This window comes from Pimephales promelas, chromosome 24 (genome assembly GCF_988280905.1).
Source record: "Pimephales promelas chromosome 24, fPimPro1.hap1.1, whole genome shotgun sequence".
NCBI classification, from domain to species: Eukaryota; Metazoa; Chordata; class Actinopteri; order Cypriniformes; family Leuciscidae; genus Pimephales; species Pimephales promelas.
This window is the reverse complement of record NC_142792.1, coordinates 12,987,501-13,004,421: the sequence shown is the minus strand read 5'-3', so window position 1 is coordinate 13,004,421 and position 16,921 is coordinate 12,987,501. Positions and strand designations below refer to the sequence as shown.

At 37.5% G+C, this 16,921-nt stretch overlaps 3 protein-coding genes across 4 annotated transcripts in view; 1 reads left to right on the top strand and 2 right to left on the bottom strand.

Moving 5' to 3' along the window:
- snd1 (staphylococcal nuclease and tudor domain containing 1) overlaps positions 1-1,646 on the bottom strand; it is a 182,500-nt gene extending 180,854 nt beyond the window's left edge. The window contains exon 1 of the mRNA XM_039668310.2: positions 1,345-1,646. Coding sequence (XP_039524244.2) covers positions 1,345-1,422 — 78 coding nt within the window. The 5' untranslated portion in view covers positions 1,423-1,646. The remainder of the gene's footprint in view (positions 1-1,344) is intronic.
- Positions 1,647-6,954: 5,308 nt separating this feature from the next.
- Positions 6,955-9,362, top strand: pax4 (paired box 4). The gene is made up of 8 exons (XM_089127317.1): positions 6,955-6,960; positions 7,073-7,234; positions 7,314-7,529; positions 7,764-7,854; positions 8,321-8,428; positions 8,536-8,618; positions 8,725-8,797; positions 8,864-9,362. The coding sequence occupies exons 1-8, from the start codon at positions 6,955-6,957 to the stop codon at positions 9,196-9,198; spliced, it is 1,074 nt and encodes a 357-aa protein (XP_088983443.1). The 3' UTR covers positions 9,199-9,362.
- A 2,555-nt stretch (positions 9,363-11,917) lies between these two features.
- The window catches only part of hgfa (hepatocyte growth factor a), a 22,323-nt gene continuing 17,319 nt past the window's right edge, over positions 11,918-16,921 (bottom strand). For both annotated transcript variants that reach the window (XM_089127029.1, XM_039667580.2), the window contains exons 14-18: positions 16,326-16,400; positions 15,520-15,657; positions 15,333-15,439; positions 13,642-13,784; positions 11,918-13,555 (exon numbers count right to left, since the gene is read on the bottom strand). In XM_089127029.1, the coding sequence (XP_088983155.1) occupies positions 13,373-13,555; positions 13,642-13,784; positions 15,333-15,439; positions 15,520-15,657; positions 16,326-16,400 (646 nt within the window). In that variant the 3' untranslated portion in view covers positions 11,918-13,372. The remainder of the gene's footprint in view (positions 13,556-13,641; positions 13,785-15,332; positions 15,440-15,519; positions 15,658-16,325; positions 16,401-16,921) is intronic.

Here is a 16,921-nt window from a genome sequence, read left to right as displayed (position 1 = left end):
ACATGTTGTGACAGTTTTATCCACATAAAGAGCTGCTATAACTAGAACAACTACTGAGAACATTAAAACAAAAAAGCTAATTTCACGGATAATTAGGTTGAATAAAGGCTTTGATATCATACAGCGTTTCTACTTGTAGGTTGCCTCACGTTAGTGAAATGAGTTTCTCCTTGGAAAACCTACGTGTCAGTTTCTCCTATCTGCTACCCTTTCGTTGACCAGAGGAGATAAAAAGCAAACAGTCCGAAACTGCAGAGCCTGGTCAGACATGAGGAGCTGAATGAGTCTAGTTACAACACAGAAACACTGTAACACGACGCGAGCGAAACTCAATGAGAATTTCCTCGAGCGCACGAACACACATGAAATCTCACAAGCAAGACTGACAGAATAAAATCTGAACTTCGAACTTAAATTCAAATGAAAGTGTGGTACGACTACTCATAGTGGTGATTCCAGATTACTGACCGTTTGATTCGCGAGAGAGTGTTTCTGAACGAATCTTTAAATCAGTTCATTCGTTCTGATTCAACTGTACAAACAACTGCATTCAAAAACTGACAAAGCAGGGAATTACTTTTGACCACAAACAGATAAGTCTCACATTATTTTCTATATGTTAAAACAAAATCAAACCCTGCAGTTGGACGATACATGAAAAAATAGAGATGTTTTGTTATCATTTGTAAATAAATAAATAAAAAAATACTAAAAGCTCATTCATGACTTCACCGAATCGGTTTAGTAAGCGAATGATTCAATAGACTCTCTCGTAACGTATAAAACACTCTCGTGGCGCCACCTCCTGGAAGTGCAACCTGGACGAATCCGCAAATGACTCTTTTTGTGAACCGATTCAGAAGTTTCGAGTCACTAGCATGAGTCCAAATCCGTTAACTCAGCCAATAACAAATCAAATACAACCACAAATCTAGATTTTGCTTCAGATAAACTCTAGAAAAACTCTGCTTTGATACAAGACAACTGTTTGACAAACTATCATGAGTTTGTTATGAAATATGTGCCTCTTTGCAAACATTGCTGCAAAATATTTAGACTTAGCGACTGGTATTTAATAACGTTAGGCTTCGTTTACAACAGCAAATAAAAGCCAACAAATGAACTTTGAATATAACGTTGTCCATCTGGATCACAACTGAAGCCCGCTCAACTTCTGTCAATTTCTGCTGACCATGGAAACAACTTGAAGACTCGCCAAAACAAATCAAGAGAACTAGTGGAAAACCAGCAGGCTGCATAATACATGACTGACATGAAAAACCTGAACTTTGTTAAGTCTTTGCTATCTCCAGCCCCCCCAGACCAACACTTGTGTTCTCCTACCATCTTCACTATTCCCCTCTGCAGCTGCGGGGCTGAAGTTGGGTTGGACTGAACTTGTGCCTGTACTGCAGATGCCATGTCCGCTGAGCTGGATGAGTATTCCGTTAGGGAGGGAAGAAAGAGAGAGGTAAAGGAACCGGGAGAGTCCTATGAGACGCCTCTACTGTGATCCGAGAAAGGGAAGAAGAGAGACTGAGCACGACTGATCACGCTTTGCTTAACCGGAAGCACAGCATTGGGATGTACACGTAGAAATGTTGCACTTCCTCGGTCACAGCGTCACACTCGCGCTCTGAATGGGGCGATTTGGTTGTGACGTTAGACACGAGTGATGACATCCGGTGAGTGGGGAGGTGCGACACGTCAGCACAGATTTAAAAAAACCGTGTGCATACTGCACATGTTCACATTCACAACACACACCAATTGAATATTTATGAATTCATTTTGTATTATTATTATTACTCATTTTATTTACTTTGCTACTATGTTGGCACATATGTTTCATGAGTGAGCATACAGTCGAAAGAAAGAAAGAAAGAAAGAAAGAAAGAAAGAAAGAAAGAAAGAAAGAAAGAAAGAAAGAAAGAAAGAAAGAAAGAAAGAAAGAAAGAAAGAAAGAAAGAAAGAAAGAAACTTCTGAAATTGAATCCTGAATTATTTTTGAATATTGTTTTCCTTTATTTATTATGGACCTAACTTCATTTATTTATTTATTACTCTCTATATTTGTTTGTTTGATTGTTTGTTTGTGTTTTGTGCATTTATTCATGCATTAACTTATTTGTATTTATTTCTTTGCACAAGTATTTCTTTTTATATTTATTTATTTATTTATTTGTTTGTTTGTTTGTTTGTTTGTTTGTTTGTTTGTTTTTTTATACAAATACTTTTCTCTGTGCAACATGGATGGAGGATTGAGAGAGATCAAGAAGCCTGTAGTAGGCTACATATGTAATTTAATGTCCGTTGAGTATGAAATTGTACAATAGAAATCACAGTTATAACACAATATTAACACTATTAACAATATAAGAGCCTTAAAAAATTATTTGTTAGAATTAATTAAAAAAAAAGAGAGAAAACATGTGACAAGACACAAATAATTGTTAATTTGTTAATTGTGTCATTTAAACTGCGGCTTCCCCACGCATACCTGCATTTTGGAATTGATTTAGAGACAATTCCTGTTGAAGAAGCCGTGTGGTGAAACCCAAACTGAAAGCACTTAACTAAAGGCTATATCGACTATGATTTTACGTTCGTTTGTAATTCAACAGGTTTCATAATTATGCATGCAATTTCATAAATATGCACTGTCAAAATATGATATACATATTCTGACATTAATAAAAAGACTTCATATTGTGATGAGATCTGGATGAGATGGACCCCCTGCTCGACAATAATGCTGTGAAAGTACTTACTGGCCACTAGATGACGCCATTTGACAGATATTGCATTGACTCATAATTCAATATTACACATCTCCATTTTTTTTTTTTAAATGAAGTGAGACTCTGTTGACATCACCTTTTTTCTATAGTAGATCATATTGAACTTATGTTAGAATAGAAGTAGCTATATGCATTGGAATAGTTCTGCTGGAACAAATAGAAATGTGTGTGACGCCTTGCACCCAAATGATTTTATAGTGGTGAATTCTGTTAATCTGGGAATTCTTTTGCAATTTTGACTTCTGTAATTTATTTCTATATCTATCTAACATATTAGATCAACACATTAAACTTTTTCTGAAATCCCTTAGTTTTCTACCCACACCAGAAGAACGAATGTAGATATTACCTAGAGGAGACATGCCACATCTATAGTGTTTTTAGCCCCAAAAATTAATGCAACATGAATTTGATAATCTGAGACAGGTCACTTTGTAATTTGGGACATGTGTTCGGCCTAAAATGTATAATAATTCATAGAAATTTCATTAATTCATATACACATGGTCATATTTACATAAAGAGTGTTCCAAGGAAAAAGAAGTTCTATCACATCAGGGTTAACAATCTACTGTGTTATTCATTTAAATTCATTTATAACTCTAAAAAACTTGTATAATATTTAACATTTTAACTAAAATTTAAGCAACAGCAAACATCTATTTGATTGACAGATTACCCATTCAGTTATAGTTGTCCTTATAAAGGTCCTAAATTGCATATTTCCCTCATTTGAAGACTGTCCCAGATTACCAAAGCATGCTGTCCCACATTCTCAATCATATTTGATAAAGTGGGACAACAACCAAATGTTTGAAAGAAGAAAAAACACACATTTTCAACACTTTAATACATATTTTGTTGCTTGAATAGATCACAAACATAATTTGACCACAATAGGAACATTGTCTTATTTATGAAAGATTTATGTCCTTAACAGTGTCCTATATGTCAATGCCCTTGTCATGCAATTCCAAAGGAAGCTTCTTGATTGACAAGTGCCCTGAACCTTTCTGTGGCATCACCCCCATAAAGTCATGTGATTTCAGTTATATGACCTCCATGCTAAACCTATAGTGAACAGGAAATAAACACAGTGGAGATAGGTGTCCCACATTACCCAATGTCCCAGATGAGATTACCCGATTTTTTTTTTTTTTTTTTTTTTTTTTTTTTACAATGCTCATTAGTATCTCATACAAAAATCATAATATGAGTGGTCACATGAATGCAGATTGGACATACATTCATTCACACCCACAACCATACAACTAGCCTATAGTTCACCCTCTTGATTGTTCTAATAGGCTACTTGATTAATAAAAGGAACAGTCACCTCTCTTAATGCGTCAAATGAATTATTAAAACATTAGTCGATCATTGTTGTTTCAAAATATTCGGATCAGGACAAACGCAAGAACCTGAAAACATGCTTTACTTCACTTATGGCTTATAACCATATGGCTCATGCATTATTACTGATTGGCATACAAACTGTGAAATTAAACGATTACTTCAATTCTGGACTTTTCCCAGCTGTCTCACTGAGCTCCAACAACGGTGAGTACATGTAACCATGAGCCTTGAAAACGATAAGGTGGTGTACCTATAGCTTTGTGGACAGTTATGCAATTAAATAACACGTTTGGGGAGGAAACGTAAAAGATTAGATGTACCCGAATTTTTGCATTGTTGGCACGAAAGTGCACTTTCTCAACTGTCAGCCATGAGCTTTGGTGCAAATAGTGAAAAATAAAAATAAAAAAAAGAGGCCATGGGACTTTAAAGCTAGTGTCAAAAAATGTTTTTTGCGTCCTCTTAATTTTAAAGATTCATCCGCACTATTTCAATTGATATTTGAATTGCAATGGCCACACGTGTGCGCGTTTGGAGAGCTCCATGTACACATTTACGCGGGTGCCTTGTCAGACTTTAAGTGCTATAATTCAGAGCACAACATGGAAAGATGACTCATTAGTGTGGCTTTCTTGATTTCTGACGGCACAAGATACGCGAATAAATCAAATTCGTATTGATTTAAATGTTCAAATTGTTAACATCCCCAAAGTGCCAGACAGATTTGCGCACAGAGAGGGGTTCGTCCTTTTCATTTTTGAAACTTTAACTCGTTTAATTATCAAGTTTCGTTTAATAAAACGAGTAAAAAGGAAGGTAAAGCTCTCTGAAGTAATAAATAAATATGTTGTTTGTATGGTCATTTCGTTGGCAAGGAGATGTTGGCGTTCAAATCGGTCGTCGCGTTTATGTATGCATCGTTCGGTCCTGCGGGATATTATTATGCTGTAAGGGGTGGTTAATATGTAATTTGCACCATATGGCATTTTAAAATCCAACCTTATTTCCACAATCTTCGATCTGTGTGGGTTTACCTAATGATGCCCAATTAGTCATTGAGCAGGACCAAAGATGAGGCTTGTGTGGATACTCTCGCGCTAATATTTGCTCTCCAAATATTTCCTTTGAAACGTTTACAACACATTTTATCTGCTGGCCAGACAAGGGACATCTGGGAGGGTTTTCAGCTCTCGATTTTTATAAATAAAACCACAATTGGTTCACATTTGCCCCTCGGACTCTATTTGTTCATGCTTGAAAGAAAATGTAATAAAAGGGGCTCCATGATGGATTTATGATTTATCAAAAGCACTTTACCATATGGCAGTCGTCTTTGGAGCAGGCTTTCAAATGTTTGCTTTAAAAGAGCTAAATCTGATTAACATGTAGCTACAGTCGTCGCGTGGAAGGATGAAAGATGCGCCAGTCACGTGACAGCCGGAGAGCCTCAATCTCCAGTCGTTTGAGAAGCACAGTAGTAAAACAGGGCTTGTGGGCACATAAATGAGTATAACATTTCAAAATCATAATTTGGAAGCTGACTACTTTCATACGTGGGCGAGCACTGTTTTCATTCGCTCATTCAGAACATCATGGGTCGGGACCTGTTCAGCGCGGGCTGGTGCTGAAATCAGACACTTGGTGCTCTCTATTCGCTCAACAAATAGGCCTACTCATGAAGCACTTTTTATGCAAGCGATGTTTTTCTAAATGAACACATCTTCTAAATAAATCATTTGGGGTAGGCCCTACCTACTTTCTCGAAATAATCGTCTCATTGGCCTATGTGCGCAGGGAACTTGCAAGTCTAACCACTGCATCTGTCCCATCGGTGCACACAGTGCCAATTAGGACACAATGATATTTTAGAAGGCGCGCTGTTTTTAGTTTAGTTGATTATTTTTGAAGATTGTTTTTCTGAGCGTAATCTTTTTCAGGTTCATCTTTGGCACTTACGCCACTGAGTTCCACAGTAAACTTATCTAAAAGACTTTTCAAACTAATAATAACTACTAGGCCTACATTCAGTGTGGAAATGGAAAGCGCGCGAACATCATTGAAATGAATGGACGGGTTTCGCCAAACAACACTTTTAGCGTCAAATTCGCGCGTATGCTTGCAATCTAACTCTAAACATTACAAAAACGGTGTTGCAACCCTTCACTTTTAGAAAAAAGTACAAAAGCTGTTCATATTTGTACAGCAAAGGTATATAGCCTACCTACATATTTTTATATAGATTGCATATTAGTAGCCTACCTCAAAGGTAGGCTACTTGTTGCCAAGGTCTACATATTATGGTACACATTAGAACCATTTTAAAGGGTGCCATCCCAGTGACAAATTTTGTGGAACAACATCCAATCAAACAATCAGATTTTAGGAACAAGTTTTCAGTTTTACAGAGTTACAAGCAGGTGCTTATCACCTATCAATTCCCCCTTTTGATTTTAGGTATAAATTATGGATAAAAGTCAGTGAAAACAATCAGTGACTACATTATCAACATCGAGTGTCTATATTTACCTTTTTTCCCTCCTATGTGCACAGTACGTCATCTTGATAAGGACACTAGGTTAGCTATATAAGAAGTCGCGCGCCGGGGCAGTGAGGGGTCCACGCGCAAGGACGCATCTCCTTCACAGAAAAAGACCGTCTTATAACTCATTGTAGTTTTATTCCCGCGTTAGATTTTCAGGCTAATTTAATGCTTTATATGTTTACTAAAATCTATTTTGTTGTTGGCAAGGCTACCAGGTGCCCATTGGGATGTGCAGCGCAAACTATGTTCTGGGAAATGAAGGTCGGCATTTAAACATTCCACATTTATTCAGCAAAGGCGCAGAAAAGTTGTTCAGCTGATTATGGAAGAAATTCCACTGCATTATAAATGCGCAAACTTCCTATTAATGTAGCCTTATCTGTGGATATATGTGTCAGGAGGAGAAGAAGGGAGTGTGAATCAGCTGGGCGGTGTGTTTCTGAACGGTCGTCCTCTGCCCGTCTGTAAACGGAGATTGATGGTTGAGCTCGCGACCGAGGGTGTGAGACCGTGTGAGATCTCCAAAATACTCAAGGTATTGAGTCAAATTCTCACCTTTGCCATGTGTTTATGTGAATATCTATACATGCTGGAATAAGCCTATGCTCTGTCAGGTCTCCAACGGCTGCGTTAGTAAGATTTTGGGCAGGTTTCAGCGAACAGGGGCCATTGGTCCCAAAGCAACGGGAGGAAGCAGACCCAGGCTCCTGACTCCTGACGTCATCTCCATCATTGCGCAGCACAAGCGGCAGAACCCCACACTGTTCGCCTGGGAGATCCGACAAAAACTGGCGACAGATCGAGTCTGTAGAGGAGATACAGTCCCCAGTGTAGGTCTTCCTTAAAACTGGTGTAGTTTTGAAAGCAAATTTCCACATTATATATATATATATATATATATATATATATATATATATATATATAAATGTTTCAAAAGAGGACCTCATTATGAGGTATTACTCAGTGAAGAACCTTTTTTGGTTCCCCAAATAACTTTTTGGTTGAACAGTTCTCAAAAATAATCTAAAGAGCCATTTTTTATTCAACAAATCAATGTCCATCAGGTGTCATCCATAAACCGGATTCTTAAGAAGATTCATCTAGATGTGGATATGATGGGCAGTGCATATCCGAGCGTCAAACACATTTACACAGGTAATCCAATTCATTCATGATTCAAATACTAGGGTAAATACATGCAGGTGAAGCGAGACATAGTTTTAAAATGTCATCTGATATTAATACTTCAATTAGTCGATAATTTAACATTAAATCAGATAATAAATACGTTTTTTTTTCCTGTAAATTTTAAGTTAAGACTGTAAAACCTTACCGTAAAGTCTTGCTACCATATTTTATACAGTAAATTTCTCCAATCAACCACCAAATTGTCCAAGTGCTACTTTTTAAGATCACCACATACAAAAAGAAGGCTTTATAGTGTTACTTGTACTACACAATTCAGGTTAGAACTTGCTTATGTTTACTAATAGAAGAATAGGCCCATAATGATAAAGATGATTAAGTGTCCCATCTAAAACGTCTCACATGCATTCATCCTATTGGTCTTGAAACAAATATGTGCACTAACCTTTTCCGTTCACTTCCTTTCACCCAGAAGTAGATGAGCAGAGGAGTTTACAGCAACAAACGGACACAACCCCGCGAGGCACCTCTCCTCGCAACAGAACTGCTTTCACACCAAACCAGAGTGAGAGGTTAGAGAAAGGTGATTCACTTTCAGTCACTTCAATCTCTCACTGTCTGCTCAGAGTCCATCTGTGTGCTATTATACTGACATCGCAACATCTCCCCTTCTGATTTCTGGCCATTCAGAGTTCATCCGTGGGCTTTATCCTGACCTGCTGACCAGAGAAAAGCTGTCTGAGGAGACAAACCTTCCACAAGACACCATTAAGGCAATTCAGATTTAAAGTTGCTTTTTTACCCATAAAGAAACATTTGCCAAATGAAGAAGATGCTTTTTGTTGGATGTTTGACCTGGTCTTGACCTTCCATCTGAAGGTTTGGTTTTCCAATCGCAGAGCGAGGATGAGGAGGGAGCGAAGGGAAGAGCGTAGTGACTGTGGATCACTGGGTAAGTCTTGATGTCTTGTTTTCATTGTAGAATCAGTCTGCATTATAAATGATTTCTCTTTCTCAGGTGTAACTGGATTTCTGAGAAGTAGGAATGCTTTGATTTCTCTGCCAGCGACCTCTGGCAGCTCATTGGACGGTTACTTGGCTCATCACACACAATCCACTTTTCCATTGGCCCATCACAGAGACAAAAACCCTTTTCCATGGGCTCATTTGAACTCTGATGCAATGTCAACATGTCCATTGGATCACACAGAGAGTTTGATGCGATCATATCAACAACATGGCCAAATGGAATCAGATTACCGATTGGTTCCCTCGAACACAGATGAAAGTCTTAATCGCTCACAGTGGGCTTCTCATCAATCTCTGATTGGACAGAACGTTTCAAGGTTTTGAATTTGGTTGACGGTGTGGACAGTAGAGGGCAGCAAAGGAAAGAAAAAGTGGCATTTGGTCTGGATGTACTTTTTTTAGACTAATAATTATGTTTTTGATATGTTGGTTGTATGTTTTAAGTGAGAAAAAAGTGCTTTAAAAATAACACAGACTGAAAACTTAAAACCTGTCTCACTTATTGTCTGTCGAATTTGTCAAATCGGGAATACATAATAAAGAGATACAATGCAAAAACAAAACACTTTTCACTTTTTGTCTTATAAAATAACTCAATATTCTTAAAAAATATAATGAATCAAATTGGAAGCAACACAAAATTTGATTTGAACAAAGACTTGTTTTTTTATATTTTCTTTAAACATTTACATTTTATAATGCATCTTTAAAACGTTATTTTGTATCATTTTGTAAATTTTTTGTTTATTAAATACACATTTTGAACTTTCAAGTGAAAAATATCTGAATTTTGCAGCATATATCAGAGCCCCTTTATTCTACATTTAATAACATAAGCGACTTAGCTAAACAAATAAGCAAATGGGTATTTTTTGGACATATACACAAGGTAAAATAAAAGTCCTAGTGGTCATCTCGCAGCACATGCACCAACAGAACTGGAACTGTCTTTCTTTCTTCAGTCGAAACTAAATTAAGGTTTTTGATGAAAACATTCCAGGATTTTCTCCATATAATGGACTTCATTGGGAACCAAACGGTTCAAGGTCCAAATGAGAGTTTCAGTGCATCTTCAAAGGGCTTTAAACGACACCAGACGATGAATAAGGGTCTTATCTAGAGAAACGATCAGTCGTTTCAAAAATAAATAAAAAAGTTAACGTTTTATAAGCACAAATGCTCGCCTTGCTCTGTTCTGTGATGCGCGTTCATGACTCTCCTGTTCATCAAAATGAACAAATCTTTTTTCGAGTCATGACTCAAAGGGTCCTAAGACACTTATTCATCATCTGGTGTCGTTTAAAGCCCTTTGAAGCTGCACTGAAACTGTCTTTTGGACCTTGAACTGTTTGGTTCCCAACGAAGTCCATTATATGGAGAAAATCCTGGAATGTTTTCATCAAAAACCTTAATTTCTTTTCGACTGAAGAAAGAAAGACGTGGACATCTTGGATGACATGGGGGTGAGTAAATTAAAAGTGAACTTCTCCTTTAACAGATACAGTACCACCTACCTAAAGATTGTTGCAAACCATGTACAACCTTTCATAGGGATAGTGTTCCCTGATGGCAATGGCCTCTTTCAGCAGTATAATGCACCCTTCCACACTGCACAAATTGTTCAGGAATGGTTTGAGGAACATGACGCAGACTTCAAGGTTTTGCCTTGGCCTCCAATTTCCCCAGATCTCAATCTGACTGAGCATGGGATGTCCTGGACCAACAAATCCAATCCATGGAGGTGTCATCTGTGGTGTCAGATCCAACAGGACACATTTAGAGGTCTTGTGGAATCCATGTCTTGATGCAACAGAGCTGTTTTAACAGCATTAGTGGGAACTACAGGTGGTTTTAATGTTGTGGCTGATCAGTGCTCTCTCTCAGACCACCTCTGTCAGCGCAGGTTCATCTGGTAAGAAATCTCTCCTGTGAGCTTTGGACTGGACTCGCATACTTCTACACGGTGAGTGAACGAGATCAACACTTGGACACAAACCAGAATGCTTCAAGCGCTAACAGGGAGTCTGGGCTACTCTGACAAACACGCAGAGGTCAAACTCACAGGCTTATTTCTGACATAAATGCCATGAATCTAAAATTGTTAGTGTTTATTTTCCACGTTCGAAAGATCAAACGCATAAACTCTTTCGATGTACATGCAGTGAAGTCTATAAAGAAAATATGCACCACTCTGCACAAGCAAGATGCTCAAAAAATAAAATAAAAAAAGATTGAAGAGAGCCATTATACGAGCAGTTAACAAAGCACTGAAGCAGAAAAAATGACTTCAAATGATTACTCTCAGAGAGAGAGAGTTTCGGGTGGAAATGTGGTTTTCTCTTGATTTAAACACAAAACCTCTGTGTTTTACTGTACGTCGGAGTCCTATAGAAGATCTGACGTCTTGTGTCTGTTCCAGTGGTTTTCAACTCTTGTCTTCTGGGAACCCACGACAGCATAATTTGTTCCAGCCTTGAACTAACACATCTGATTCAACCATAATCAGCCTCCGCTGGATTAATTGAATCAAGTGTATTAGTTTAACCTCATATGGCGGCAACAATCCATCATGGATCTGGAACTGAAACGGCTTATTCATGAGAGCTCTCATGACTCTCATCCATGATGGCTTCAACATACACTCTGTCTGCTCCCGTTTGACTGAAGAAACTGCTTTATGAATTCAGTTAGCTTTTCAACAGGTTGAACTCTGACCTTTGACCCCCGCTGATTTAAGTGCACTGGAGGAAACAGGAAACTATCGGCGTGACCTTTCTTCTCACACGTCCTTTTCCATCGCCCATAAGAGGGGGTTGTATTCATCAGCTATGGGTCGCCTAAACACACAACCTGCTGAAAGCCAACTGACAAAAACAACACATTAGCACATTAATCATTAGACTATTATAGTATTTATTAATATTTTGAATTAGTAATCTTGTAATCTTGTTATGTGCTATTGCCATTTTTCTAATATTTCTAACAACACTGTTTAAAAGAAACTGAAATGACCAATAATAACTTTTTTTTAAGTTTTAATTATTTACAAATAATAAAAAAGGGTCACATTTACATTTTAAAAGTTGGAAATACAAAAAAAGTCATATAAAAATAGTGTTAAAAACAACAACAGCAGCCTAGATATTCAATATTAAGACAACTGATGGCAGCAGCGAAAAGAGGAAATCACAAAACCGATGTGTTAAAATGATAAAATGTCAAAACACAGGCACCTTATATACATAGCGAGCACATTATTTACAATAAAACACATTTTCGGATTAAAAACATGATAAACATTAGTTTAAACAGTTAGCCTGCCTGTTCAGTACTGCAGTTTGATTAAGTATCTTAGCACTCTAAATTGTCTAAATTTGGTCTGAAAAGACCCTCCACATGCACATAAACCTTCGAGTCAAAAATGTCCTGTTATGACCCAATATTTTCCTTTAAAGACGTATCGTCCTTTTGTTTTGTTTACAAATGTTATGTTTCAAATCTACAGGCCAGATTAAACACAATAAACACTTCTGGAGGGTGAAATGCCATGACTTCGGTCCATCTATAAAAGACATAAATAAATACTCCGCGAACTGCGTATAAAATTTCGACAGATATATTACACCATGTGAAAGGAAAGACCTTCAGATGTTTGTAATTTCAGATCTATAAGACCTACGGATGCACAGAGTGACATTCGCACACTCTTTGGAGTGCAGTACATGAAACGGCCCCAAAGGGGCCACAGAACGCTCCAAACTGGAGTAAGGCAAGGTGCGAAACATTAGAATGTCAATGAACCCTTCTGGAAATGTGTGATAACATCTCATTCGGGCATGAAAAATCGGCCACGGTGCAGACTGCCGCTCCGAATCTGATTCGTGAAAGTGGTTGATGTTGAAAATGGTGTATTGGAAATTTCGTCCTCCTACGTTGCACCTGAAATGCCTTTAAAATGATTTACACTGAGGAAAAAATTCAGTTTGTGCACAAGCGATAACACCTGGAAAAATCCACCCCAGTGAAAACAAAAACTCCGTCCTGTCTGAAAACGTGGGGTTATTGACATCTTCAAGTATCTCCAGGGAATGACGTTCAGAACCACATCTGCTCTGGTCTGAGACAAACATGTTCATGTGGATGAACACCACAGTTTCTTCTAATTGCTTTTATTTCCTCATTTATCCATCCGTCCTTGATTTTTGAGTTAACTAACCAGCCACAAAAAAAGTTGCAATTTTCTCTATTTGTTGGTTTAAAACAAGAAAATAATGTCTGATGTCTGATTTTTACAGTTTGTTTGGGAGAACATCAGATAATCTTGTCTTGCACCTTTTTTTGTACCGGTGGTTTTCATTTAATTACTAAAAAATAAAAAACAAACGCCTCCAAGTTTTGTGTACACCAATGGTAAAGCAACCATGGTCTTCACGTTGTAGATGCTGAAAACCATAACGCGCCATGAGTATATTATCCCCACATAGGAAAATATAACAGTCTAGTAACTTATTTCCATGTCTGAATAGTACTTGAAGACTTTGCGGATCCATTCAGAGTAGAAGGCCACGTTGACGAAGACAGCAGGACGCCTGGCCACGGCACACCCACGACCGTTGATGCTCACGCCCACTATGACCTTGCTTTCTCCTTCCTGGCACACCAATGGGCCACCGTAGTCTTTCTGTAAGAGGTGAATAGTGAAGAGTAGAGGTCACAATCATTGAATAAACACCATCCTCTGAAACGATACTCTTCAATGACTCGTACCTCACAAACACCCTGGTCTCGCTTGCCTCCAGCACAGATTTTGGTCTCTGTGATTGGCAGAATACCTTTGTGGCTTTGGGAACACCTTTTGTTGCTGACAATTGGAAGCCCCACCATTTTCAGACTGCCCTCATGTCCTGTGCCTAACAGAGAGGATTAAAGGGTCAGTTTTTTTTTTTTTTTTTTGGAATATACAAAAGGGTACAGCAATAACAATAAAAGTATACATTCCCTTTCCCCCCATTTTTAACAACTACCAAGGGTGGACTCAAACATGAACAATCCATAACCCTCAGTAAACCTTGACCCACCCACCCCGAGGAGGAAAATTAAACAGAAGTATGTTTACAAATTACACAATAAATAAATAAAATAAATATTGAAATTATTATTTTTTTAACTAAAAAAAAAAAAAAAAGGTATTAAATGGAAGAATAATATGACACCACCCAGATTACATCCTGGGTTTAAGAAATTATACACAGAAACCATAGGGTTAATTAAAAATACAAATTACAAATCAGCAAAGATAGATGGTGTATTCTTGACAAAATTAAGTAGAGGGTCCCAGTTTTGGCTTTAATAGAAATGCAAAGGTCTGGAAAGTTTGCATGCAAGTTCAAATAGCTTTCTTTATTTGGCCTTATGTGTCTAAATAACTGGAAAAAAGGGTTTAATATGAGCTTAGAATGTTTAGTTTCTTCAAGTGTGTATTTTATTGATGCTGAGTCACATTAAATATTTATTTGTGTATCTTCTTCTTTGTCCACATACAAACACGAATAAAAGATGTCGTTGTGATTATTAAGACCACCTGAATGCATCAGAGCTGAGTTTTGAAGTAAATACCAAATACCAAATAAAACAGATAAGGGGTTTTCAGATTTTTATTTTTATTTTACCATTTTAATAAAGCAAATACTTCAGTGGAAAATATTTAAATAATTATGGTCACACTTTAGATTAGGCTCCAGTAAACTCCTAATGACTGCTTATTAATAGTCAGTAAGGTAGTTGTTAAGTTTATGGGCTTAATAAGAACTAATAAACATCCAATATCCTAGTAATATGCATGCTAATACGCAACTAGTTAATAGTCAGAATTGGACCCTGAACTAAGTGTTACCACACACACACACACACATATATATATATATATATATATATATATATATATATATATATAAATATATTTTATATTAATTATATAATATTATTTAAAATCATAAAATTAATATTACTATTCAGCACTATTTAGAAGGAAAAAACAAATAAATATATTTACTACGCATAAATAGTATATATATATATATATATATATATATATATATATATATATATATACAATCTGAATCTGAGTTATCAAATTGAATGCATGTGAAAAAAATTCACATATTCATATATTCATTTCGAAAGCCCTGAAAAACATATGAGAAAAGCTTTGAGGTAGCCAAAGAGCAAATATAATAGTAAAATAAAATAAAAAAGAATAAAATAGAGTTGAATAGAATGGAATCAGCAAAGAATAATAAATAATGGAGCATTGCACCTTGAATATTAATCATTTCCTCAGTCCTCAGACTCTTTTTTTGCATATAACAACCATAATTATTTAAAAGACATTTTTAATGTTTCCAAACCCCTACACAATGTTGCTGTAAAGAAAAGAATAGAATAGAACAGAATAGTACCTTTAGTGTCTCCCCAGCCATACATGAGGCAGTAAGTGCCTTCTGCAACGGCACACCCCGCGACAGGAAGCTGCACAGTTCGCACATGCTCAGAGAGAGGGGCAGGCCTGGGCATAAGACTATGAGTTACCATAAGGATGGCTGGATGGATGAGAAGATAAATAGACAGATGGATAAACGCACTTACGTTGTGAGTTTGAGCAGGGCCAAGTTGGATCCCTCGGGTCCGCAGACCACATGTGCGATCCGGAGATCCTGCGTGCCGGCGGACGCGTTGAGATGAAGAAGCCCCACCTGCACGGTGTACTCCGAGAGGTCAGGAACACTGAGGAACATACAAGCATATATGTCAAACACAGAACTGAAGTATGCCACTAAAGTATCCGAGTAGAACGGTGATAAGTCATTTTTAGTCTTTTGGAAATATATAATCTGGATTGCAGACATAGCACGAGATATGTATGTTGCAGAGCGTTCCTGCTAAGCTCATCTCCAGTTCTGATCAAGGCACAGAGGTCAGTTTCGAGCGTCCATCCCGGTTCTGTGTCTTCATGCGAAGCACAAGATAGCTAAAACCACCAGGGAGCGGATCTGGGGGAAGTAGAGATGATCTAAAAGCCAGACACGCTCACTCTCGCTCTTCCTCAGTCCCCTTTTCCTCCCTCAAACTAAACAGAGCCAGCAGGTTTTCACTCAAGTGTCAGTGAAGCACATCCACAGGCGTATATCATGCAGCCGAACGCCGAGTCTAAACAGATGCACCGCTGACAAGAGCAGAGAACCATCAGTCACAGTCCGAGCAGATCTGTCACTACTCTCTCCTAAACCGGAAACTCTGGATCCGCACGTCTCGTAGAAAACATCAACTGACAGATGGGAACACAAGGCCGGGACAGGCCAGAATCTGGCACGCTCAAGGAGGAGGAAAACTCCGATGTGCTTTACATTGACGAGAGCGAGTGACTGGTCATTAGAGGAGTTGAGATAGATTACCAGGTGGAGAAGCACTGTTGATCAGTCAGAACCCAATCCTCTCTGATGAGTGAACCTCCGCACCAGTGTCTGTTCCTGCGGGAGGAGAACCAATCACAATGTGTCGTTAATTACCATCCCTCATCTTATACAGGTTATATCATGTTAGTTTTTTTCTGAATTTTCCAGATACTAAAATCTATTCTATTAGCCAAATATTCTAAATCATAATGACATTTTTTATGTCATTTTTTAATGATGTAGTAAACCTCTCCCCCAGACTTCAAACATAGATTCAGTATGTACAAATAAGCATATTTAGGAAAAATGCATTTTTTGTGCATTTTTTAAAGATGTTTTTAAGATGTGCTGATTCTCATTCAAACTTAAATTTCAACGCAATATTGGACATTGTAAAAGGCTGTAACCTGCAATTGCCACCTTTAAAGAGCTATTTTTTACCTTATTTAACCTATACAAATCAGCTGTGTTGGGTTTCATTTAATGTATTTAAGTTCATTGATGTTATACATATATATTTTTTATTTGAATAAAACCAGTTAATTTAGATGTTACCATCTTAATGACTTCTTTTAACTACTTTATTACTACTTAAA

Bases quoted from the DNA above. Each gene is read 5' to 3' on its own strand.
- pax4 (XM_089127317.1), top strand. The intron at 7,530-7,763 runs GTAGGTCTTCCT...AATGTCCATCAG, and splicing joins GAGGAGATACAGTCCCCAGT to GTGTCATCCATAAACCGGAT. The intron at 8,619-8,724 runs GCAATTCAGATT...TTCCATCTGAAG, and splicing joins TTCCACAAGACACCATTAAG to GTTTGGTTTTCCAATCGCAG.